Below are 20,255 nucleotides of genomic sequence, written 5' to 3' on the forward strand. Positions count from 1 at the left end.
CCCCTCCAGGGGCCGCGGTGAACTTGAACTGTCAGGGAAAGCCTGAAACTTTCAGTGTTACTGCAGACATGCCAACATGTACAAATTTATTGTACTCAACATGCAATTTGACGCTTGAATATGCTTGTATGCTTCACAGTTCTGCATTTTCTTGAATTTTCCTGTTTTCAGTTTCGAGTTCAGTCTGTACAGTACAGATACATAAATACATATTAGTTTCTCAATAGTATTTCAAATCGGGGGGTGTGGAAACATTTCTGGATTTCTGTCCCCTGGGTTATGGTATGGGCAGGTGTTTGTTTTGAAGATTGCGAGCATGTTTGGGATGCTCTGGACCAGCGTATACTTCATTTGAGGCAAATGGTGGCCACAACAGCAACTGAATGGTTTTGGCCTCGTGCCCCCCACGCCCAATACAGTGGCCTTTTATTGTGGCCAACCTAAGGCACACCTGTGCAATATGCTGTCTCATCAGTATCTTGATATGCCACACCTGTGAGGTGGATAGATTATGAATCATGAATGCTCACTGACACAGATTTAGACAGATTAGTCCACAGTATTTGAGAGAGAGAGAGGCCTTTTGTGGACAGGCAAAAAGTTTTACATCTTTGAGTTCAACTCATGAAAAACAAACGTGTAGTTTATATTATAGTGTGTGTAACAAGAGAACATGAAGTTATTGATTTACGGGGGTTGGGTTTCATTTTGTGCTGCGGTTAACGCACATGCATGAGCCCTAAAATTACCGTATTTTCCGGACAATAAGTCGCACTTTTTTCATGGTTTGGCTGGTCCTGCGACTTAGACTCCGAAGCGAGTTATATATGTTTTTTTTCACACCGACAGCCACGGGAGGGCGCTCTATGCTTGTAAATTGATGTAAACATCAACTCATAAAGACAATTGAGAAAGACGGAACACAATTGCCGCCAAAAAGAAAATCATATTCTGCAGATTACAAGCTGCCAGTAAACTAGTTATGTTGTGTTGCTTAGGCTATAGTTCTCTGAATGTTAATGTTACCCCCATTCATGTTACATTATTAGATGCCTATTTGTTCTGTTGTTCTCTATTTTATTGTTATTACTATAACTTGCCTTTTCAAGATAAAATGTCTTGATCTCTGATTTTATAAAATAAATTTGCCTTCAAAAAATGTGACTTATATATCGTCCAGTGTGACTTATATATATGTTTTTTTCTTCTTAGTTGTGCATTTTAGGCTGGTGCGACTTGTAAATGTAAAAAAACTATTTAAAAAAACATTCACATTGGAGCGCTTCGTCGTTGTTACCCACATGGAATGTTATTTCATTGTTGTTGTGTGCTCACAGCGCTAACTTAGCAGTTAGGTATTTTTTGAGTAAGACTGTCGCCCTGTTTGATGACCATCTTGTCCGTTGTCACTGTGTTAAGTTGTTGTCAAGTGATTGTTAATGGAAGAGCACCTTATGCAACCTGAAGTTTTTCTGACCATGCTGAATGGAGTTGTAGCAACAAGCCGTTCAGCCACATCGTTGCAATGTGAATGTGAGCGAGGGTGAACAGGTAGCGCCAAATCCAAAACATAAAATGAAAGATAATGTGTGGGAAACCCTGATCAGGACCAGTATTACCGATACTGATTAACCAATACTTTTACTGTTTGTTTGAAGCAGGGGTTCTCAAACCTTTTGGGACCAGAAATCGCTTACAGGAGAGAAAATTTGCATGCACCCCCTTATAGTTTTGAGAATAGTGATTAAAACTGCCCATTTTCAAATTTGTATTGGTATTTTCAAATTGCAAATGGGCTGTGATCCACTGTATTTTATAGGGAAATGCACAAATTCAGCCATTTTTACATTAGAAAATGTTACAAATGATTGTCATGACACAGAAAATATGTCAAATCAGGGGACGAATATTAACATTTTATGTTATCATTAGTTTTTTGTTTCCATGCCTCCCCTGAACGCACAATAGCGGTTTGCACGCCCGCCTCAGTCTGACATCTCTCCTTTTACACCCTGGTGAGGATAAGCAGCAGAGTAAATGGATGGATGGATGAACGGCTGGATAATAAATGAAAAGAAAAATAACACTAACTCTCAGACAACAAAAAGTCATTTTTCACTCATTTCCCGTCTACATTTGTGTTTTGAATCATAGAAAGTAGTGGAGAGCTGAACACGGACGGACTTACACCGATGGAGGAGAGAGAGGAGAAGGAAAGCGGCGTCATGGGAGAAGAGCAAGTCGTTGAGGATAAGAGTGAAGAAGAACTAGAGAGTACCCACACCCAGAATTCCATCAAAGAAAATGAATCAAATGATGTGGAGGCCCATACAGAGGTGGAGGAGGAGCAGACGGAGAAAGGAATGGAGGAAGGAGAGATGAAGAAAGAGCTGGAACTGGGGACAGAGGTGCAGATGGAGATGGTGTGCCAGTCCGTGCCGGGACTGCAGATGAGCTTTATCCGTAGCAGTGACCTGTTTGGCTATGTGGGCATTGAGGCAGTGCTGGACCAGATGAGGCGCAAGACCATGAAGGCTGGCTTTGAGCTCAACATCATGGTCGTCGGTGAGTGTCAAATATTTGGTTTATTTCATTTTTCATTTTTATTACGGTTGGTTTCTTTAATTGAAATGACCATAGGATGGTTTCTCCCACACTACTACTTGCAGTTGTTCATTTTTACCAGCAAAAAAACGATTGTTAACTGTTAAAAAACAAAGAAGTATTTTTTCTTGCTGATTGTTATACTCAACTAGGCTAGATGTTTGTGATGTTTTATGAGTGTTGTATGAGTATAGAGCTGGAGTTACGTCCCGGACCCACCAGGGAATGGTGTAATTCCGCAAGATACACCATAAAAAGGTCTACTTTTGACACACGGCTTGCTACCTGCCCTCCAAACCCTCCTGTGGATGAATGTTAACGATCTCCTTCAATATCTGCCCAAATCTGCAAAAAAAGTGTCTGTTGTAAATCTAGGTTCAGCTGCAGAAACCTCCCCTTCTCTCTTCAATTGCCATTGTTTACTTGCGACACAATCCAGGTTTTAGCGCTAAAGGTGCGGCAGCATCGTAGAAAGTTAAATATAATAAACGTTTTTGCGTCTCAGGACACAACTGCGGTGCGTTCAAAGACTGCAGAACAAAATGCGAAATCTCAATGCCTCACGAAAAAAACATGATCGGCCGACGGAGCTTGGGGACGATGACTTTCGGTTCCGGTTTAGAGTTCCAGTTCAGAGCATTCAGTTCAGAGGGATGTTTTGTGATAAAAATGTGTTACGAACACAATTGAACTCACAGAGTGTATTAATAACACAACAAGACGCACGCCATATTGTACGTTAACCGGGAAATGCACACAAGCAGCGGTAAAATTTTGCATACATTTTCAACGCTAACCGGGACTTAACACTAACCAAGGTTCCTCTGTATATACTGGACAGGTGTTACATATATACAATATATACAATATTTTGTGTGTGTGTGTGTGCATAAATATATACAGGGTTTTCCTAAGGATTTTTTGAAGCTGTGGGGCGGGGCTGCATGGGAGGGCAGACTGTTGCCGCTGCTGTGTCTGCATTTTTTTTATTATGACAAAGTTGCTGAGAACTACATGGGTTTCATGGTTGCTCACTTATTGAGGCACTGGAAGACACCGCCCCTAGCGTTTCGGCAGAGAATTGCATGTCATGCACTCCATCCCAACGCAGAACTTTTAAAGGATCAAGATGGCCAGGGTTAAGAAACATGAGAGCATGTTCTGCTTCTTTAAATTGGAAGCACAGCGGTGCCTTGGTTAATGTCATTAATCCATTTCAGAATGTTCGACTCTAACCAAAGCAAATTTTCCCATAGAAAATAATGTAAATCCAATCAATACGTTCCAGACACCCAAAAATGCTAACACAAAACACATTTTATAGAAACACATTTAATCACTTTTATCTAGTTTTGTTGGAACCCCCCCTCCCCACAAAAACAATTAACAAAATAACACATCACAGCACATTATTCTGATGCAACCACAATTTGCAAAAATGTAAAATATATATCAAACTAAATATCAACCTTGTAGAACCAGTAAACATGTAACCTTGCAACCACCGCCGGCAGTATGTTTGACTCGGGCTGCCGTGCACATGCTACAGTTAGTTGAATGCTTACGTTTTGTTGTTCGAACCAGAAATGAGTGTTACGGCTGTAAAATGATACAGGCAGAAACACCGACTGTCACCCTTGGGGCGCTGCCGGGTTGATAGACTGTTACGCAGGAACCGGAGATGTGTATGCATGTAAGTGTGTGTGCACCGCAGGCTATGACCAAGCCACCGCTGAGCCATTCCTCTGAAATGACTATGGTCTTATTTTTAAACCGGAAAAATTAAAAATTCTGAGGATTTTAAACCGTAAAATTCGGAGGGCTTGCACACTTGTCTCTGTACGGTCTATTGCATTTCTCTTTAGTCCGGTCATTGTTGCTCTATAATGGCGTCCGCGGCCCACAATGCAAGTATCGAGCAAGTATCACGAGATTTCGTCTTTGGCGTGTGATCCAAGATGGTGGCGTAAACAAACCGGACGGTATTTTGGATGCTAAACAAGCAGGCAAACGCAAGTAAAGGCAAAAATTTAGCAAACTATATTAACCAAAAAACGCAGTAACCGAGGTGGACGTTAACCGAGGTACCACTGTCTTTGTTCGCTAAGGTTTTCACATTAAAAATGCCAAATTAATACATTCCAGGCACGCAAAAATATTAACAGAAAACTTTTCATAGAGAATAATTATAGTTTTACATGCAGAAAATGCAAAATACTTTGAAGCAGGGAAGAAAGGGGAGAGGTACCTTTGTACTTGCTACGAGTTCTTTCAGTAGTGTTTCTCACACAATCAAAGCCACAACGTTCTTTGGCCCCATGGTGGGTTATTTTGCAGTGACACTCCATAAAAAAAGAGCAGAGACGAGGTCCCCCATGCCTGGGATGCCTTTTTTTGGGCACTTGATTCTGCAGAAAGATACGCAGGCATTTTTACGCATTTTTTTTTTTTTTTTACTTTTTTACGCGTACTGTTTGGCCGTACGACAACCAAGACGGCATACGAAAACAGGGACAAAATTTAGGCGAATGTTTCCATCGAAATCATACAAAAAGTGGATGTACGAAAATGGTAGTACCACTTTACGGGTATTTTGTACTATTAGAATATGGTCATCTTCATCAGACAGAAAATTTGTTGTATTGTGCTACACCATTTTTTTAAAAACTTGATGTAATTGACTTAGCGTTGATATGAAAAGGTTGTGACACAGAGAACTGAAGGTTTCAAGTTTTGCAATTAAGAATAATATGTATGTTGTTTCTGCAGGGCAAAGTGGTTTGGGGAAATCTACACTAGTCAACACTCTTTTCAAGTCTAAAGTCAGCAGGAAGTCCTGCACACCAAACTACGAGGAGAAAATCTCCAAAACAGTCAAGCTGCAGTCAGTCAGCCACAGTGAGTCCCTACACACAAAAAGCTGATGTGTCTGTTTGCCTGTATTCAGCCCATACTCTTAAGAACGTGCATTGCAGACTTGTCTCCTGTCATGCTCACATGGTCACAAGTCTGTAAATACATGTCAGATCTATATTACACATACTGAATTACAGATAACAGGAGCAAACTTGTCAAGAAAGCTTCAGCCATGCAGAAATGTAACCATAACATCAGGCTGTTGAGGAGGTCAACTATGCAGCGAAAAGCCTAGATATGGTCATGAAACTGAACAATGTCTGTGCATCGCACCATCACTGTTCTTTGGTGCTCTTAGCAGCATTAGTGAATGATGGCATCATCTGTACAACTTGGTAATGCATAAAGTCTGACTTTATATGGACAAATGGATTACATAAAAACAGTATAGTCTCCAAGTCATTTGACATTCTAACATTTGGAAGTGGATGTTGCAGATTTATTGGTAGAAAAGCCGCTTATTTTTCAGTTCACTCGAATTGATTGATTTTATTGTTGAATTTATGTATAGCCATCCATCTTCTTTCCCTTTATCGTCACTTGGGTCGCGGGTATGCTGGAGCCTATCCCAGCTGACTTGGGGCGAGAGGTGGGGTACGGTACACCCTGGACTGGTCGCCAGCCAATCGCAGGGCACATACAGACAAACAACCATTCACACTCACCTCTGGACAATTTAGAGTCACCAATTAACCTAACATGTGGGAGGAAACCCATGCACGCATGAGGAGAACATGCAGACTCCACACAGAGATGCCCAACGGAGATTCGAACCCAGATCTGCCAACTGTGTGGCCAACATGCATGTTATGAACATAACCGAAATTCAGAAACAGCTTGATAATGATGGCTAAATGTTACACTATATATTATTTTTAACGAAATCAAAAATGAAATTAATTTCATGTATTATATAATATTTAGGGCTGTCAAATGATTAAAAATTGTCATCAAATTAATCAGTTGTCAAATTAATTATGTTGTGATTAATCACCATTTGCAACTTTGTGTGAAATATGCCCGTTTTGCTCCAAATGAACTGAAAATGTAAATCAAGCTAAAAGCCCAACAATGGGTGAAAATCTATTTGCCTAAAGCCAGCCATTTGAATCACACTTTAACCGTACTATTTTGAGCTACTGTATAAGGGGTTGCGTTCAAAGAAACCACATAATTTCACACGGTTTGAGAGTGGATGTATTTTCTGGGATTTCCGAGCACATCCAAATGCAGCAAATTGTATTTGAGTGGCAAGAATATCCACTTACTGTTTGTCTTTTTTATTTCTGTTTATTTAGACCACACATGCATGCATAATAAAACGTTGGATGGTTGACGCGCCCCTCAATGCCCCTTGCGATAGTCTAGTGACAATGAGGAAGTGTCGTCCCGATGACAAAGGGACTAGAAGAGACGTGTTTGTGAGTTGGAGATACATACTGTACGGGATTCAAATTGCACTGCTGTCGATATGTTCAGGTCAGAATACAGTTTTAAAAGAGAGGCAGACTCTGTGTGACTGTGTGAGGACGCTACTGTGCCTTCGTCTGCCGTCATAACAGAGAAGTGTGGCTTGACATGATGTGCATGTATTAATTACGCTAAAAACTGTAACGCAATGAAATAAATTAGTTACCGCCGTTAATGAGCTATTTTTGACAGCCCTGATAATGAATTTTTCCATGTTGAAGATTAATTAATTTTCAGATTCTGCAATTGCGGGGCGATCCTTCACAGTAAGATGCATACAAATGTGGACGTGCGTGCACACAGAGCTCAAGTACAAGTTATGAAAGAAGATTCTGAGGAAGCGAGACTCGACTTCCACATGACTAGACAATCACAGTGAAAGCATCAGACATTTACTACTGAGTTACTCAAAATGTGGCCCAATTGGACTGCAAATTGAAAAAGTTCACAGCGGTGCAAACGTGTACAACTTCCAACTGTTTTTTTTCCCAGCTTTTATTGTCCTGCATTTAGGCAAGTACTTGTTATGTTATGGTACGGTATGATTTATTTGTTGCAGACATGCTTAAGTTACAGTATTGATCAGCCCTGCTTCAGGGACAACCTGAGAGACATTTATAGGATCCTCGCCTCTAGCTAAATCCTTTTCCCTGTGTAAGTCCACATGGTGGAAACATCCCTCATGCTCCAGATCTAGAGTTACACATCTGCAGGTACTGACTAGAACCATCCCCAAGTCAGTGTAGTTTGAGTCCAGCGCCTATAAAGTGAGAACATTTTTTGGAAGTGAAACACAGTTGTGCAATTGTGTCCCTCCAGCAACTGTAAAGTCCATTAGAAGCTTAGTTTATTTAAGAGTGTGTGTGTGTGTGTCTGTGGATCTGTGGGAAATGACAAACCATTACATAACATCATGACAGTTTACTGACTGTTTATGGAATTGGCTGCTAAGGATAAGTGATTGACAGGTGCTTGTTATCCCAGAAAATCTCAGCCAAACACTTAAGGATGTTTCAACCAATGAAGATACTTTGTGTACTGTACTTTTGACTTGTAGACCAGTCTAGACAGTGCATGTGGTGCTTTATTGCAGGTTAGTGAAAATCTTAATGATTCAGGTACCAGATGTTTGCTCTCCTGCTTCCGCTGAAAGGAGATTCCTCAGTGCTTACTCAACATGCCAATGGACTTAAATGATAGCCTTTGCTCCTCTGCTCAGCATCCATCCAGCATGTACATGTGTGCCAGTACACATGACACGGAGTTCTTTGATAAATATGGCAATAATCACTAACCCAAAAGGTTTTTGACGCTGAAAAACTAAATATGGAGAATTATTTTGCATGTAAAGCGCATACCCCTCATGTCCATTTCTTTCTAGTGATTGAAGAGAAGGGGGTGAAGATGAAGCTGACAGTGATTGACACTCCAGGATTTGGAGACCAAATCAACAATGAGAACTGGTATGTTGCATGAAAGCTAAAGCCATGAATATAATATCTATACTGCATTTGCATCCAAAAATGACTATTTGTAAATTATTTATTTACTCTAATACACTAAATCTCCGCTTTTTGCTGGGATTTACCCTCCGGGACCAGTAAATGGCATAAATATGCCAGTAATTGAGTACATTTTTTGACACACCACGTTTTACCCATTTTGTCACATATTTAGAAAAAAAAATACATATTTTTTTACCAAAAAATCGTCCAAATTTGAGTATTTTTTTAATCATTGATCATCATGATGATTTTTGTTATTTTTCCTTGGAAAATAGGCTGTAGGTGTTTTTTTTTTACTTTATTTAACCAGGTTAAAACACATTGAGATGAAAAAGAGTTTGTTTTCCACAGAAAATTATTTATGGGAAAACCGGTCATTTTATAATCTTCAGAATTAGGCCTTTCATTGGTAGAAAACCCATTTCATGTGCCCTACATTGGTGCAGCAGAAAGTATTCAGGGGCAAACTTCAACTTTCTTGAGGGGGTGTTCTTTGTATGCAGTGAATCAGCTTGATACTGACACCTTTATGCACACATCACAAACCGACAGGATCTTATTAACCCAAATGCTTTTACCTCCCTCACGGTGCAACCAAAAATAACGTGTGGAACACACAATATACGCATGTATATTAGATAACATGTGTGGAACACACAATATACGCATGTATATTAGATAACATGTGTGTAACACACAATATACGCATGTATATTAGATAACATATGTGTAACACACAATATACGCATGTATATTAGATAACATGTGTGGAACACACAATATACGCATGTATATTAGATAACATGTGTGGAACACACAATATACGCATGTATATTAGATAACATGTGTGGAACACACAATATACGCATGTATATTAGATAACATATGTGTAACACACAATATACGCATGTATATTAGATAACATGTGTGGAACACACAATATACGCATGTATATTAGTGGGTAAGCATTTATTTTGGTACCCGCGTAGTTTTTGTGGTGCAGTTACACTGTGTGTTCCACATGTGCTAATTGATGTGCAGGGTGAATGAGGGAAGCATTCGGTGTTCTGAGGGAATGAGGGAAGCATTCGGTGTTCCTCAAGCAAATTGATTTTATGTACAGTAGCGCCATGGTTTATAACCCAGGACTTCATTTGTGTGTCAAAAATACACAAAACATTAATATGGCCGTCTCAATTACTCAAGGTTTTTCGCCATTTTTGAGCATCTGCTTTATTTCTATTGTGCAAGTAGTGGCTCCCATTTTGAACTTGCAGGTGGAACAGCCGCATTCAATGACTTTATTATGTGCACAAATACGCTTGGGGGTGACTGTGGAGTATTCCAGGTCTGTTTATTTCTATTGTGCAATGTGAGTATATATTTTTAGAAGCTGTAATTGCATGATAAAATGGCACGTTTATTACTTGTGCAAATGTACAAGCTATTAAGTGACGTGCCTTCGGCTTTGGCTGTATGTTTTACATTTCTTATCATTAAGAACTGGCCGGCGGCAATCACATCCCAGTCATGCTCTGCTACTGTTATCCGGTTCAGGGTCATGAACGAGCTAGATCCTTATTTTTGCACCCATTTGCAAAAATGACTCATGAAACTATTACTAATACAGTAGAGGCCAAAGGTTTGGGCACACCTTCTCATTCAATGCGTTTTCTTTATTTTCATGACTAGATTCTCTCTATAGGCATCAAAACTATGAATAAACATGTGGAATTACGTACGTAACAAAAAAGTGTGAAATATCTTTAAATATGTCTTATATTTTTGATTCCTCAAAGTAGCCCCCTTTTGCTTTGATGTGTGCTGCCTGAAATGGTTTTCACTTCACAGGTGTGCCTTGTCAGGGTTACTGAGTGGAATTTCTTGCCTTATTAATGGGGTTGTGTTGTGTTTGTCCAAACTTTTGCATGAGGAGGGGCGGGGCTTGTGAGCAGGTTGGGTCCCACAAGAACTCAAATAAATGCACCGTCGGACGTCAAAACATATTCGGGGGAATGGACGACAGAGAGAGTAATTTTTATTCTTAAATGAATGAGAAAGGGCACTTTTCTCATGCTCAGTGCTTGAGCACCACGAGGCTGCTCTCAGGTGTCAGCCTGTGAGTGTTTATCATTGCAGGTCTGACCAATCTATTTTATTTCTACTCTCTGTTTCTCTTCCCAAGTTGGGAGCCCATCGTGAAATACATCAACGAGCAGTATGAGAATTATTTGAGAGAAGAACTGCATGTAAACCGCAAGAGGAGAATACCGGACACCAGAGTCCACTGCTGCATTTACTTCCTGGCCGCTACTGGACACAGGTTAGTACTCTCCGCTAACACAACATGATGCATGTATCTAAAGCTGCATTTTATGATTACATGTCATTCATTGTATATATCTAACAAGTCACAAGTCTTATTACAAATGGTCCTCGTCCAAACTGACTATAGATGTGCTGTGTTTGCAGGTTACGCCCCATTGATGTGGAGTTCATGAAGAGATTGGGAAAGATAGTAAGCATTGTGCCTGTCATTGCCAAAGCTGACACACTAACCATTGAGGAACGACAGGAGTTCAAGGAGAGGGTGAGGAAACTCGTTCACACATGCATCCATGTACGTAGATACAGTATGTGCTGCTGCAACTCTGCTGCAACTGTTTGGAAAATAGCATTGAGTGGGCACACATGGGATCTCAAATCGGTAGCAGCAATCAAGCACGTCTTTGGATATCGACTACAACACCAGCAGTTCAAGATTTCAAGTGGCCACAGTATGATATACTCTAGCACAAACTGCACAACCATTCTTTCTAAGAGTGCCATATTCAAACCAAAAGTAACAATATTTTAACTATTATACCCTCCTTGTACAAAATCTCACCTTAAAAAGGCACAAGACAGTCAAAAATGATCATTATAACTACAGCAAAGCATGTTGGGAAACACGTAATCTGTCGCTTCCACAGACGCAAACTCTTCCAGGTTACACATCTCGCATACTCTGTGTTATACTGTAGCTTCTGCCCGGACGTTGAGAGGATGGCTGAAAGGTGGTCGATCAACAATCACTTTCTTGAAACGAACAACCACGCCAAAACAATCATAGTACCGTAATTTCCGGTGTATAAGCCGCTACTTCTTTCTCACGCGTTGAACCCTGCGGCTTGCACGGTGATGCAGCTAATTTATGGCTAAAACTGCAGTTCCCGTGGTGCTTAAGAGCGCAGCTTCCCCGAAGTAGTGAATTCACGTTTTGAATTCTTATAGGAGCGGATTGTGTTTTGGATCTGACGAATCGTACTTTGGTCAAGTGGAGAAGTACTTCAGCTTCTGTTTGGACTGCTGAGACTACCAACCGTCACTATTGTAACTAAGGATGCTCCATCGGGGTTTTATGCTGTCGATTCCGATACCAATCATCGATGAGTGAGATCGACCGATACCAATCGCCTGGATTAACTGTAGATTTTTCCATGTATTTATGAGGAGTGCTTATTGGCCAGACAATTACAAGGGCCCCTGGAAATTATTAAAAATAGACTTTTGTGCGGATTGCCCTTTTTTTTGCCTTTATGTGTGTGAAACTATTTTTATGCTATTTGACACAAACCTGAATTAAATTTGATGCATGTTTTGGAGTAATACAATACATGGAAAATCAATTGTTCAATAATGTATTTTTTAGTTCAAGATAACAAAATTAACTGAATAAAATAATACTAATCAATATCTTTTATTAAATAGAAATATGTCAGGTTGCAGGGCTGTCCAACTTCGATCACTACGTATTAGAGCTGTCAACTATTTGTCTTTTATTTACAACTGGCAACATTTAAATTGTACACTATTTACCAAGTAGATCTCCACTCAGTGTTGCCATAAAGGCATAAAGTCTGAATTTAACAATTAAAATGAAAACCTACAAAGAGTTCAAACAAATATTCCTTCATCCTTTTTGGTGAGCTACTCAAAATCAACTGGCGAGATAGGAGACCCCTGTCATAGTATCACCATCATAAGGCTGGACATTGTATGTGTTTATGTTCATTAAACAACCACACACAAATAGTGTTTTCAGGACTTTTTCAAGCATTCAGTTACGCTTGAAAAAAGTAGTATATACGAACATGATATCCACTTTATGATTAATGAGTTTTCTGGTAGGCTATTGTTGAACTAGTCATGTTACATGCACTGTTTGGCACTGTTTTACAGGCCGCACTTTTAAAAATATTTCTGTGTAACACCTTTTACTATACTAAATATCCCATGTTACAACATGGACACATGCAGCCTGTCTATGTACATATATGTTTTTATTTAGTGAGTGTGGCTAATATACTGGTGCGCTCTGTAGTCCGGAATTTACGGTAGTATATCCAAAGCCGTCTCAGCCAATTAGCAGTCTGGATACATTCATGGCCTCAGAAAGTAGACATTTCAAGACGAAATCAACGGACACTAACACAGATATTTTAAAAAAATGTACATTTCCCTCATCCTGATGTCCTGATCCTGTCCCGTCCGGCCTGCGACCTAAAATTGGCTTTGCGTCTTGGCCCCATGTGCTATTGAGCTTCATACACCTTTAGCAGACCCTCAAGATGACCAGTGTTTTACCTTTGACACACTCCCAGATAAGACAAGACCTGGCAGCCAACGGGATTCGGGTTTATCCCCAGAAAGAGTATGACGAGGATCCGGAGGAGCGCCTTCTCAACGACAGGATCAGGGTAAGAACTGAGTCTCCTTTGTAGGGACCCTTTTGTTTCCTCCAAAACAGAATCAGATTAATTGGCAAAGAGAAGGCAAGGCTTTTGTTTTTAAGTGCATTCCTTAAGACCGACAAGGGTTCAGCCAAGGGTTTAGATCTTTTGCTGTGTTTATTGTTAACTACTAGAGAAGCAGCCTACTCCTTACGCATAAACACTTTACCCTGATTATTTCCGTTTTTATGTTCATCTTGCCTATTACAGTGGTTGCACAGTAATGATTGTAAACCGCTTTGTATCCGGTCAGAGAGGCTTGGTGTTAAAGATATTCGATGTTATCCCATTCGTACTATGCCAGGGCTCACTTACAACTAAAGTCAGGCAAGTTATCTGATCCGTGCCCAGGCTCATCACAATCATGCAAACACAAGTGTGTAACGGATGTCAGCTAGCTGTGCACAAGAACATTAAGTAAACCTCACTCCCCGACGCCTCGAGACACGTGCTTGTCAGTGTTTTGGGAGCCTGGGCTTTTTGCCTCCTGGATAGCGTGCTCAGCTGTCAATCGTTGGGGATGTGTGGTCATGAGATCAAGCAGGGGCAGTGTGCAGGGCTGGACCACACAGGATGACCACTGTTACATGTGCACCAGCGCGATGTAGCCACATCATAGAATGGCTGCAATTGCTGTTCTTTGGTTATTAAATATAACCAACATAATTCCCAATAGAAATACAATACAGAGACTCAAAATGATACAAAAGCCAAACCCACAGCAAGCTCCCTCAGCCACGACTACATTTGTGTGAATCATAAAGACGTGTAATTAAATAAATGTGATCACTCCTCTCTCAAGTCATGCATAATGACGGCTGGCACCTACCACAGTCGAAATAATCAAAACCACTCAAAATAGGACTGGAAATAACCCATAAAGTCAGGGAAATTGCAGTAAAAACAGCCGAATAGAAGTGATGGGATAAGCAAATGGACCAAAAGTGCAAATGGTCGGCCAGGAGAGGCAGGGGTATTCACATGAGTGACCTAGTGTAAGTGCACCCTAAGTCAAATCAAGCATCAGTAGGACTGACCTGGGAAATCATCGTGTGACATATTTTCATTTCTTTAAATAAACCTGAGTGAGACGAGACATGCTTATATTTTGTATCCAGGAAAGTATTCCCTTTGCTGTGGTGGGGACCGACAAGGAGCATCAGGTGAATGGAAACCAAGTGTTGGGCCGTAAAACAAAGTGGGGAATCATTGAAGGTAAGGACAAAATTCAATACCACTTCTGACACTTTACCACCATTAATTCCACTGAAAGCAAACCCCCAACTTCTTTAAAGAAGTCACCTTTTCACCATAATGACATCCCTGTATCAACTAGTTGGGTCTTAATAGGTTAGCAGTGATGTCAGATTAGAACACTGCCTGCAACATACTAAGGTTAGGGTCAGAATTAGAGGTTAGGATTACAGGGATAGTTCGGATTTTTCTGACATGAAGTTGTATGACATAAACCGGAAACCGGAGTACCCGGAGAAAACCCACGGGGAGAACATGCAAACTCCACACAGAGATGCCCAACGAAGATTCGAACCCAGGTCTTCCCGATCTCCAGACTGTGACTGTGTCGCCAACATGCTAACCACTCAGTCCTGTGACCATGCCTTTTCGTCCTGGCGCCGTTCCGCATTTTGTATCCTTGCTAAAACATATTGCTGCAGACGAAGCGAAGACTAATTTCCAAGCGAGCAAGCTAGCGATGACACAGGAGACACGGCAGGACGAATGAAGGAGATTGATTGACAATGGTCTACAGCCAATCAGGATGCAGAAAACAATGGGCGGTGCAGACAGACGAGAGGGAAGAGATAGACACTCAACTTCCCACAATGCAATTATTCTTAAAGGGCCAAGCTCGGCCTGTAACAGCGTTCATACGCTGTAATAAAAAAAAAGAAGCACTAAAAAAATCCGCAAAACAGGGAATCTGCGAAAGGTGAACCGCGATAGAGCAAGGGAACACTGTGCTGCAGTGATCGCCAACCCGTCGATCGTGAGCTACTCCTCAATCTTTGAGAATTTGCTGGTTGATCGCGAGAAAGTTTTGAAAACATTTTATTTTCATATCAGTGCCCTCACCTCCCGGAGAGCGACCAACAGGCACGCATTTTGTCCACTGAACACGCCCGTACGCCTCGCCACTATCCAGGCAGCAACCCGTGAGCCCCCACAAGGAGCCCAGTCCCCAAAACCCGGCTGGATGTACACTCGTACACCGGCTCGCCTCGCTAGCGAGGGAAGGAGGGAGTGACAGCGCTGCAGCGACAACAGTAATTATTGCACGTTAATAGGGCTCAAAGTCTGCCTTTGCGACGACGGCGCTCGTTAAGTGCTGACTATTGTAGCGCATTGACCAGCCCCCGTCTCCACAATCTGCATCGCTCGTCCACTACACTGAGCCAACAAGCCAAACCACAACCCCAACCCAGACCAAGAGCCACAGGCTCAGGGGCCATCTTCGGCCCGTGCCTCATTTGTCATTGCATCACTGCAGAAACAACATTAAATAAAAAAAAAAACAGCAAAAATGATAAAAATACAGCAAAAGGCTCAATTAGAACAAGATGAAATGTTGAAACCAACAACTAATAATAACACAAAGCAAATAGGTTCATGGCCGAGACCAGGGATCTTGGCCTCAAAAAGGTTGGTGATCACTGCTGTTCTGTATATTAATCCTATGGATGTCAAATTTGTTCATATTTAAAATTTCTTGGTCCATACGAGATAGGGAATTTGATTGGCTATGGGGAACAATAACAATGAATTAATTCAATTAAGAGTTTTTTTCTGAACATAAAACATTTTAATGCTACTAATCACTTCAATCGTTTCCCTTTTTTATAGTTGAAAACGTGGCGCACTGTGAGTTTGCCAGCCTGCGAGATCTGCTTATCAGGTGAGCTTTATCGATATCATTTTTTTCATTGTTTACCTATTCTTAATTACATTATTATTAGTGTATCTATTATAAATTAGGTTGAATGTGTATTTGTGGGGACCAATAAAAGAGGCCGCAATGGGATTTAAAGATCACACTATGATCACTTTTCATTATGTTCCGTGACCACCCACAAATGGCGAATACATATTTAGTTTTGACACTCGAGTCAAACCTAAGCGATGCTGCTACGTCCCACCACTGCTGTATATAACATCAATTTGCTTGAGCTTGACATTCTTACAGTTACTCACACAACATAAAACCAACAAGAGAGCATCAACCCAAACACCTCCCTGACTCACTTAACCAAAAATAACACATTTGGAACACACAATGTAACTACACCATACAGACGACTATGACTGCTTACACACTAATAATATACATGCAAAACAACACTAGCATTTATAACTCGCAAAGCGTGCTGGGTGACTCGCTTATCACCAAGCTAGCATCAATGAGATGGGTTTTCTACCAAATAATGGCCAAATAAAATGAAAAACTGTTTTGATAAAAATTTGTGGGTTCGCAAATATGCAGAGATCCACTGTGTAGGTTCTATAACAGACAGCAACCGTACTACTTAGCATATGTCCTTTATATAACGCTAATACCTATAGCGCTAATAGCAGGGATTTTTTTTTAAAATATGGTTAAAAAGAGTAACTCTTTCCAGAATAATTTTGATGTTAGACACGGAAAACACGCTTGACAAATGTTTTTATTGATTTCCATTAGAACTAAAGTTCGACTCCATTAAGATGTCTTGCAAGTGTCAGAGTCAGCGTTAATTAGTTAGGCACTCCCTTGTACCTCACAGTCTGCTGTGGATTATCCCTTCCATAAGATCCTGCCTGTTCTCAATTTACGTACAAGTTGAGGGAGTTAATCTGCTGATCCAAAACTCTCTTGGGTGTGTACAGTACCTCTGATGTTAATTTTGTTGTGTTTTGTTTTTTGTTAATATGTAAAATAGTGTTCTGCAGTCTTAACGCATGGCAGGTCTGTTAGTGTCTTTATTCATGTTTGAACAATATCAGTGCCAGCAACTCATAAATATTATCAGGTTCTCAATAGTATTTCAAATCTAGGGCGTGAAAACATTTCAGCCTGACAGAAAGTAATTGAGAACCAGCGGTGTACCGTCAATGGTTTGTCTATGGAATTTTGGTCATTTAAGGGTATACGGTCTTTTTGACATCACATTGGTACAGATGCAAACACAACTCTTGGGTTCCGGTTCAGGAGATAATGTAGAGACACGAGACGAGTTTTTAACAGTTGTAAAGGAAATTTTTACATTGGTCAATGTAAAGCGAAAAGTAGGCGTATGTTGATTGACGGATGGCGTACATCACGCTGCCCAAAAATGTAGACGCGTTGTGCACATGCGTGGAACCGATTGCGTTTCCGGGACAGAGCGCAGTGACAACCCTGTCTGATGTGGTATCATAGCCAATTCACTTCTGTGAGAAATAATGTACCGGCCCGTGCGTAGCTCGGACCAATTACGTCAAATCTTAATGATGACCGACACATCAAATTGCAAATTCAATTGTGAAAACACTCATATTGTGCTGGTTGATGGGTGGGCTACTGTCATAACAGCAAGGAACTCATGTATCAACAGTTCATCAATGTTATGCCTTTGGAGTTTTTTTGTTTTTTTACAAACAGAGAGACAAAACGGTCTTGAAAGACAACATAGTGTCCAGAAGCCATGTAGCCTTTGTTTGCATGGAGTTAATGTTTGACCAAAGGTTTGGAACACATTGTCAAAATGACAAAATGGGATTAGGCTCCAGTCAGAGGTATCCAGAAATGGAAATGTTGGCGGTTCAATCCTCGTTCCGTCCACCCAGTCACTGTTGTTGTGTCCCTGAGCCAAACACTGCAGCCAACTATCCTCCAGTGATGCCCACTCTGGTGAATGAATGTTTGGTCACCCAGTCGACTACCCCCGGGCAGCTGAGAAAAATTCAGCTTACTAACATTCAAATTAGACAGATGACTCAGGGAGTGCTTTACATTTACTTTGGGTATAACCTTTTTAGGCATTTTAGACCCCAAAAAAATCCCTGAATGTTTTATGGTTAATAGAATTGTCCATTGATCAATCTTTTATACCGCTTATCCCCACTAGGGTCGCGGGTGTGCTGGATCCCAGCTGACTTGGGGCGAGAGGCGGGGTACACCCTTGCCGGTTAATAGAATTAAACAGAGAAAATGAATGAATGAAAATTCTAACAAAACAACACTAACTCACTAACACTAACTTTTTTGCACTTTTTGTAAAAGGTCCCACTTGCAGGACTTGAAAGACGTGACACACAACATCCACTACGAAACGTACCGTGTACGACGCCTCAACGAGTGCAACATCAACTTCATTGAACAGGGACTTTCCCAGTGGCCACTCGAAAATGGAACTGCTGACAAGTCAGAATCAGACAGCCACCTCTGATGCCTTCGTCAGCCTCATGCTCCAGGAATGATGCTATTCATCTACTCAGAATGAGAGATGGGAAAAGAGAGCATTACGTTCCCCACATAAATTGGGATGGGGATCTTCTTGAATATCATGGTGGCCAACTATTGGATTATTTTAATGAAAAGTTATTATGGGAGACTTGAGTATTTTTTGAATGTGAGATTGTGCCAGTGAATGTTATCATTTATCCAGGTCATTGTTGTATTTTCAGGGCATTTAATCGATCACAACTGGACTGCTCAAGTTGTGTAAGAAGACGTTTCTCATGCTTCATCAGTTCATGCACAAAGACTAGATAGGATAGCTCTAGGATTGAGTCTGTCAGACTTGAACTGATGGCTGTTTGCACTTTCATCAGTTCGTCTATTTTTCAGACTCGAACTGCCCTGTCTAGTCTTTGAGTTTGATGTTCAGACTACATAGGACAGCTTTCATGCGACAAGGCTAAACCGGACAGTTCTAGGCTAACATTGTTGTCCTATCTAGTCTGAACATCATGCTCACAGACTAGATACTCAAAGACTAGGGTGGCTTGGCTCAGGGGGTAGAGTGGTCGTCTCCCAACCTGAAAGTTGCAGGTTTGATCCTCCGTCCTCCCGTGATCATGTCGACGTATCCTTGGGCGAGATACTGAACCCCCAGTAGCTCCTGATGCTGCGTCATCCGCAGGTAAATTTGCTAGCAGTATCAAATTGCTTTGAGTGCCTTGGAGGTGGAAAAGCACTACACAAGCGAAAGGCCGTTTACCATTTAGATAGGATCGCTCTATCTGACTGGAGCTGATAGTATAGTTCTGTCAGACTAGAACTGTCCTATCTAGTCTTTGAGCAAGAACTCATGAAACCAGTTCCAATCGATTCTCTGCCCTGAGATTGTTTGTATTTTCTTGTGTTATGGTTGCATAAACAGGCATCATCAGGGTGGTCAGGATGAAGAGAGTGGCTCAGTATTAGTAGCATCCAAGCTCCTTATCCTTGGCCGTATGAGTGGTATGTAAAATGCCAAATGTGAGAAGACGAGCCAGGCCTAAATGCAACAAATAATTTGCAGCCAGTGGCGCAATGCTTGTGGATAGAACCACACCCAAACCCACTTTAAACTCCTTCCAAATAAAAAAAAACAGTAATAAATGTGAACAGTAAATGTGTAATGTTAACTTCCAACTTTATACATTGGCTGGAGGGGAAAAAACAAATGCGATCGGTGAAGGGACTTGATGAGCATAATGGCTTGTAAAGTTCTGTGCAGTTATCAGAGATCCTCTTTTCTTTCACTTAAGCTTTCATGTAAACACTCACTTGGACAACAATAAATTGCATCCTGTTTAAATTCATGCAGTTGGCCGTGCACACGTTTTTTTCATTTAAAGCCATACATGTTTGTCTGCACACATTAGCTTCCAAGTGTATATAACATTTTATTTGCTCATATTCTACCGTATGTCATGCATCATCAAGGGGCTGTGTATTCAAATGTATTGATTAGATGTATTATTAAATCTTACGCTAATTTGCTTTGGCACCTATAACACAGATGTT

General features: G+C 40.9%; 1 protein-coding gene across 4 annotated transcripts in view; it reads left to right on the forward strand.

Moving 5' to 3' along the window:
* Positions 1-20,050, forward strand: part of septin12 (septin 12) — a 95,691-nt gene extending 75,641 nt beyond the window's left edge. For all 4 annotated transcript variants that reach the window (XM_054759230.1, XM_054759231.1, XM_054759234.1 and 1 more), the window contains 9 exons: positions 2,155-2,565; positions 5,374-5,502; positions 8,372-8,453; positions 10,681-10,818; positions 10,968-11,085; positions 13,139-13,234; positions 14,386-14,482; positions 16,130-16,181; positions 18,525-20,050. In XM_054759230.1, coding sequence (XP_054615205.1) covers positions 2,155-2,565; positions 5,374-5,502; positions 8,372-8,453; positions 10,681-10,818; positions 10,968-11,085; positions 13,139-13,234; positions 14,386-14,482; positions 16,130-16,181; positions 18,525-18,690 — 1,289 coding nt within the window. In that variant the 3' untranslated portion in view covers positions 18,691-20,050. The remainder of the gene's footprint in view (positions 1-2,154; positions 2,566-5,373; positions 5,503-8,371; positions 8,454-10,680; positions 10,819-10,967; positions 11,086-13,138; positions 13,235-14,385; positions 14,483-16,129; positions 16,182-18,524) is intronic.
* Positions 20,051-20,255: the final 205 nt, after the last annotated feature.

This window comes from Dunckerocampus dactyliophorus, chromosome 18, assembly GCF_027744805.1.
Source record: "Dunckerocampus dactyliophorus isolate RoL2022-P2 chromosome 18, RoL_Ddac_1.1, whole genome shotgun sequence".
Taxonomy (NCBI): Eukaryota; Metazoa; Chordata; class Actinopteri; order Syngnathiformes; family Syngnathidae; genus Dunckerocampus; species Dunckerocampus dactyliophorus.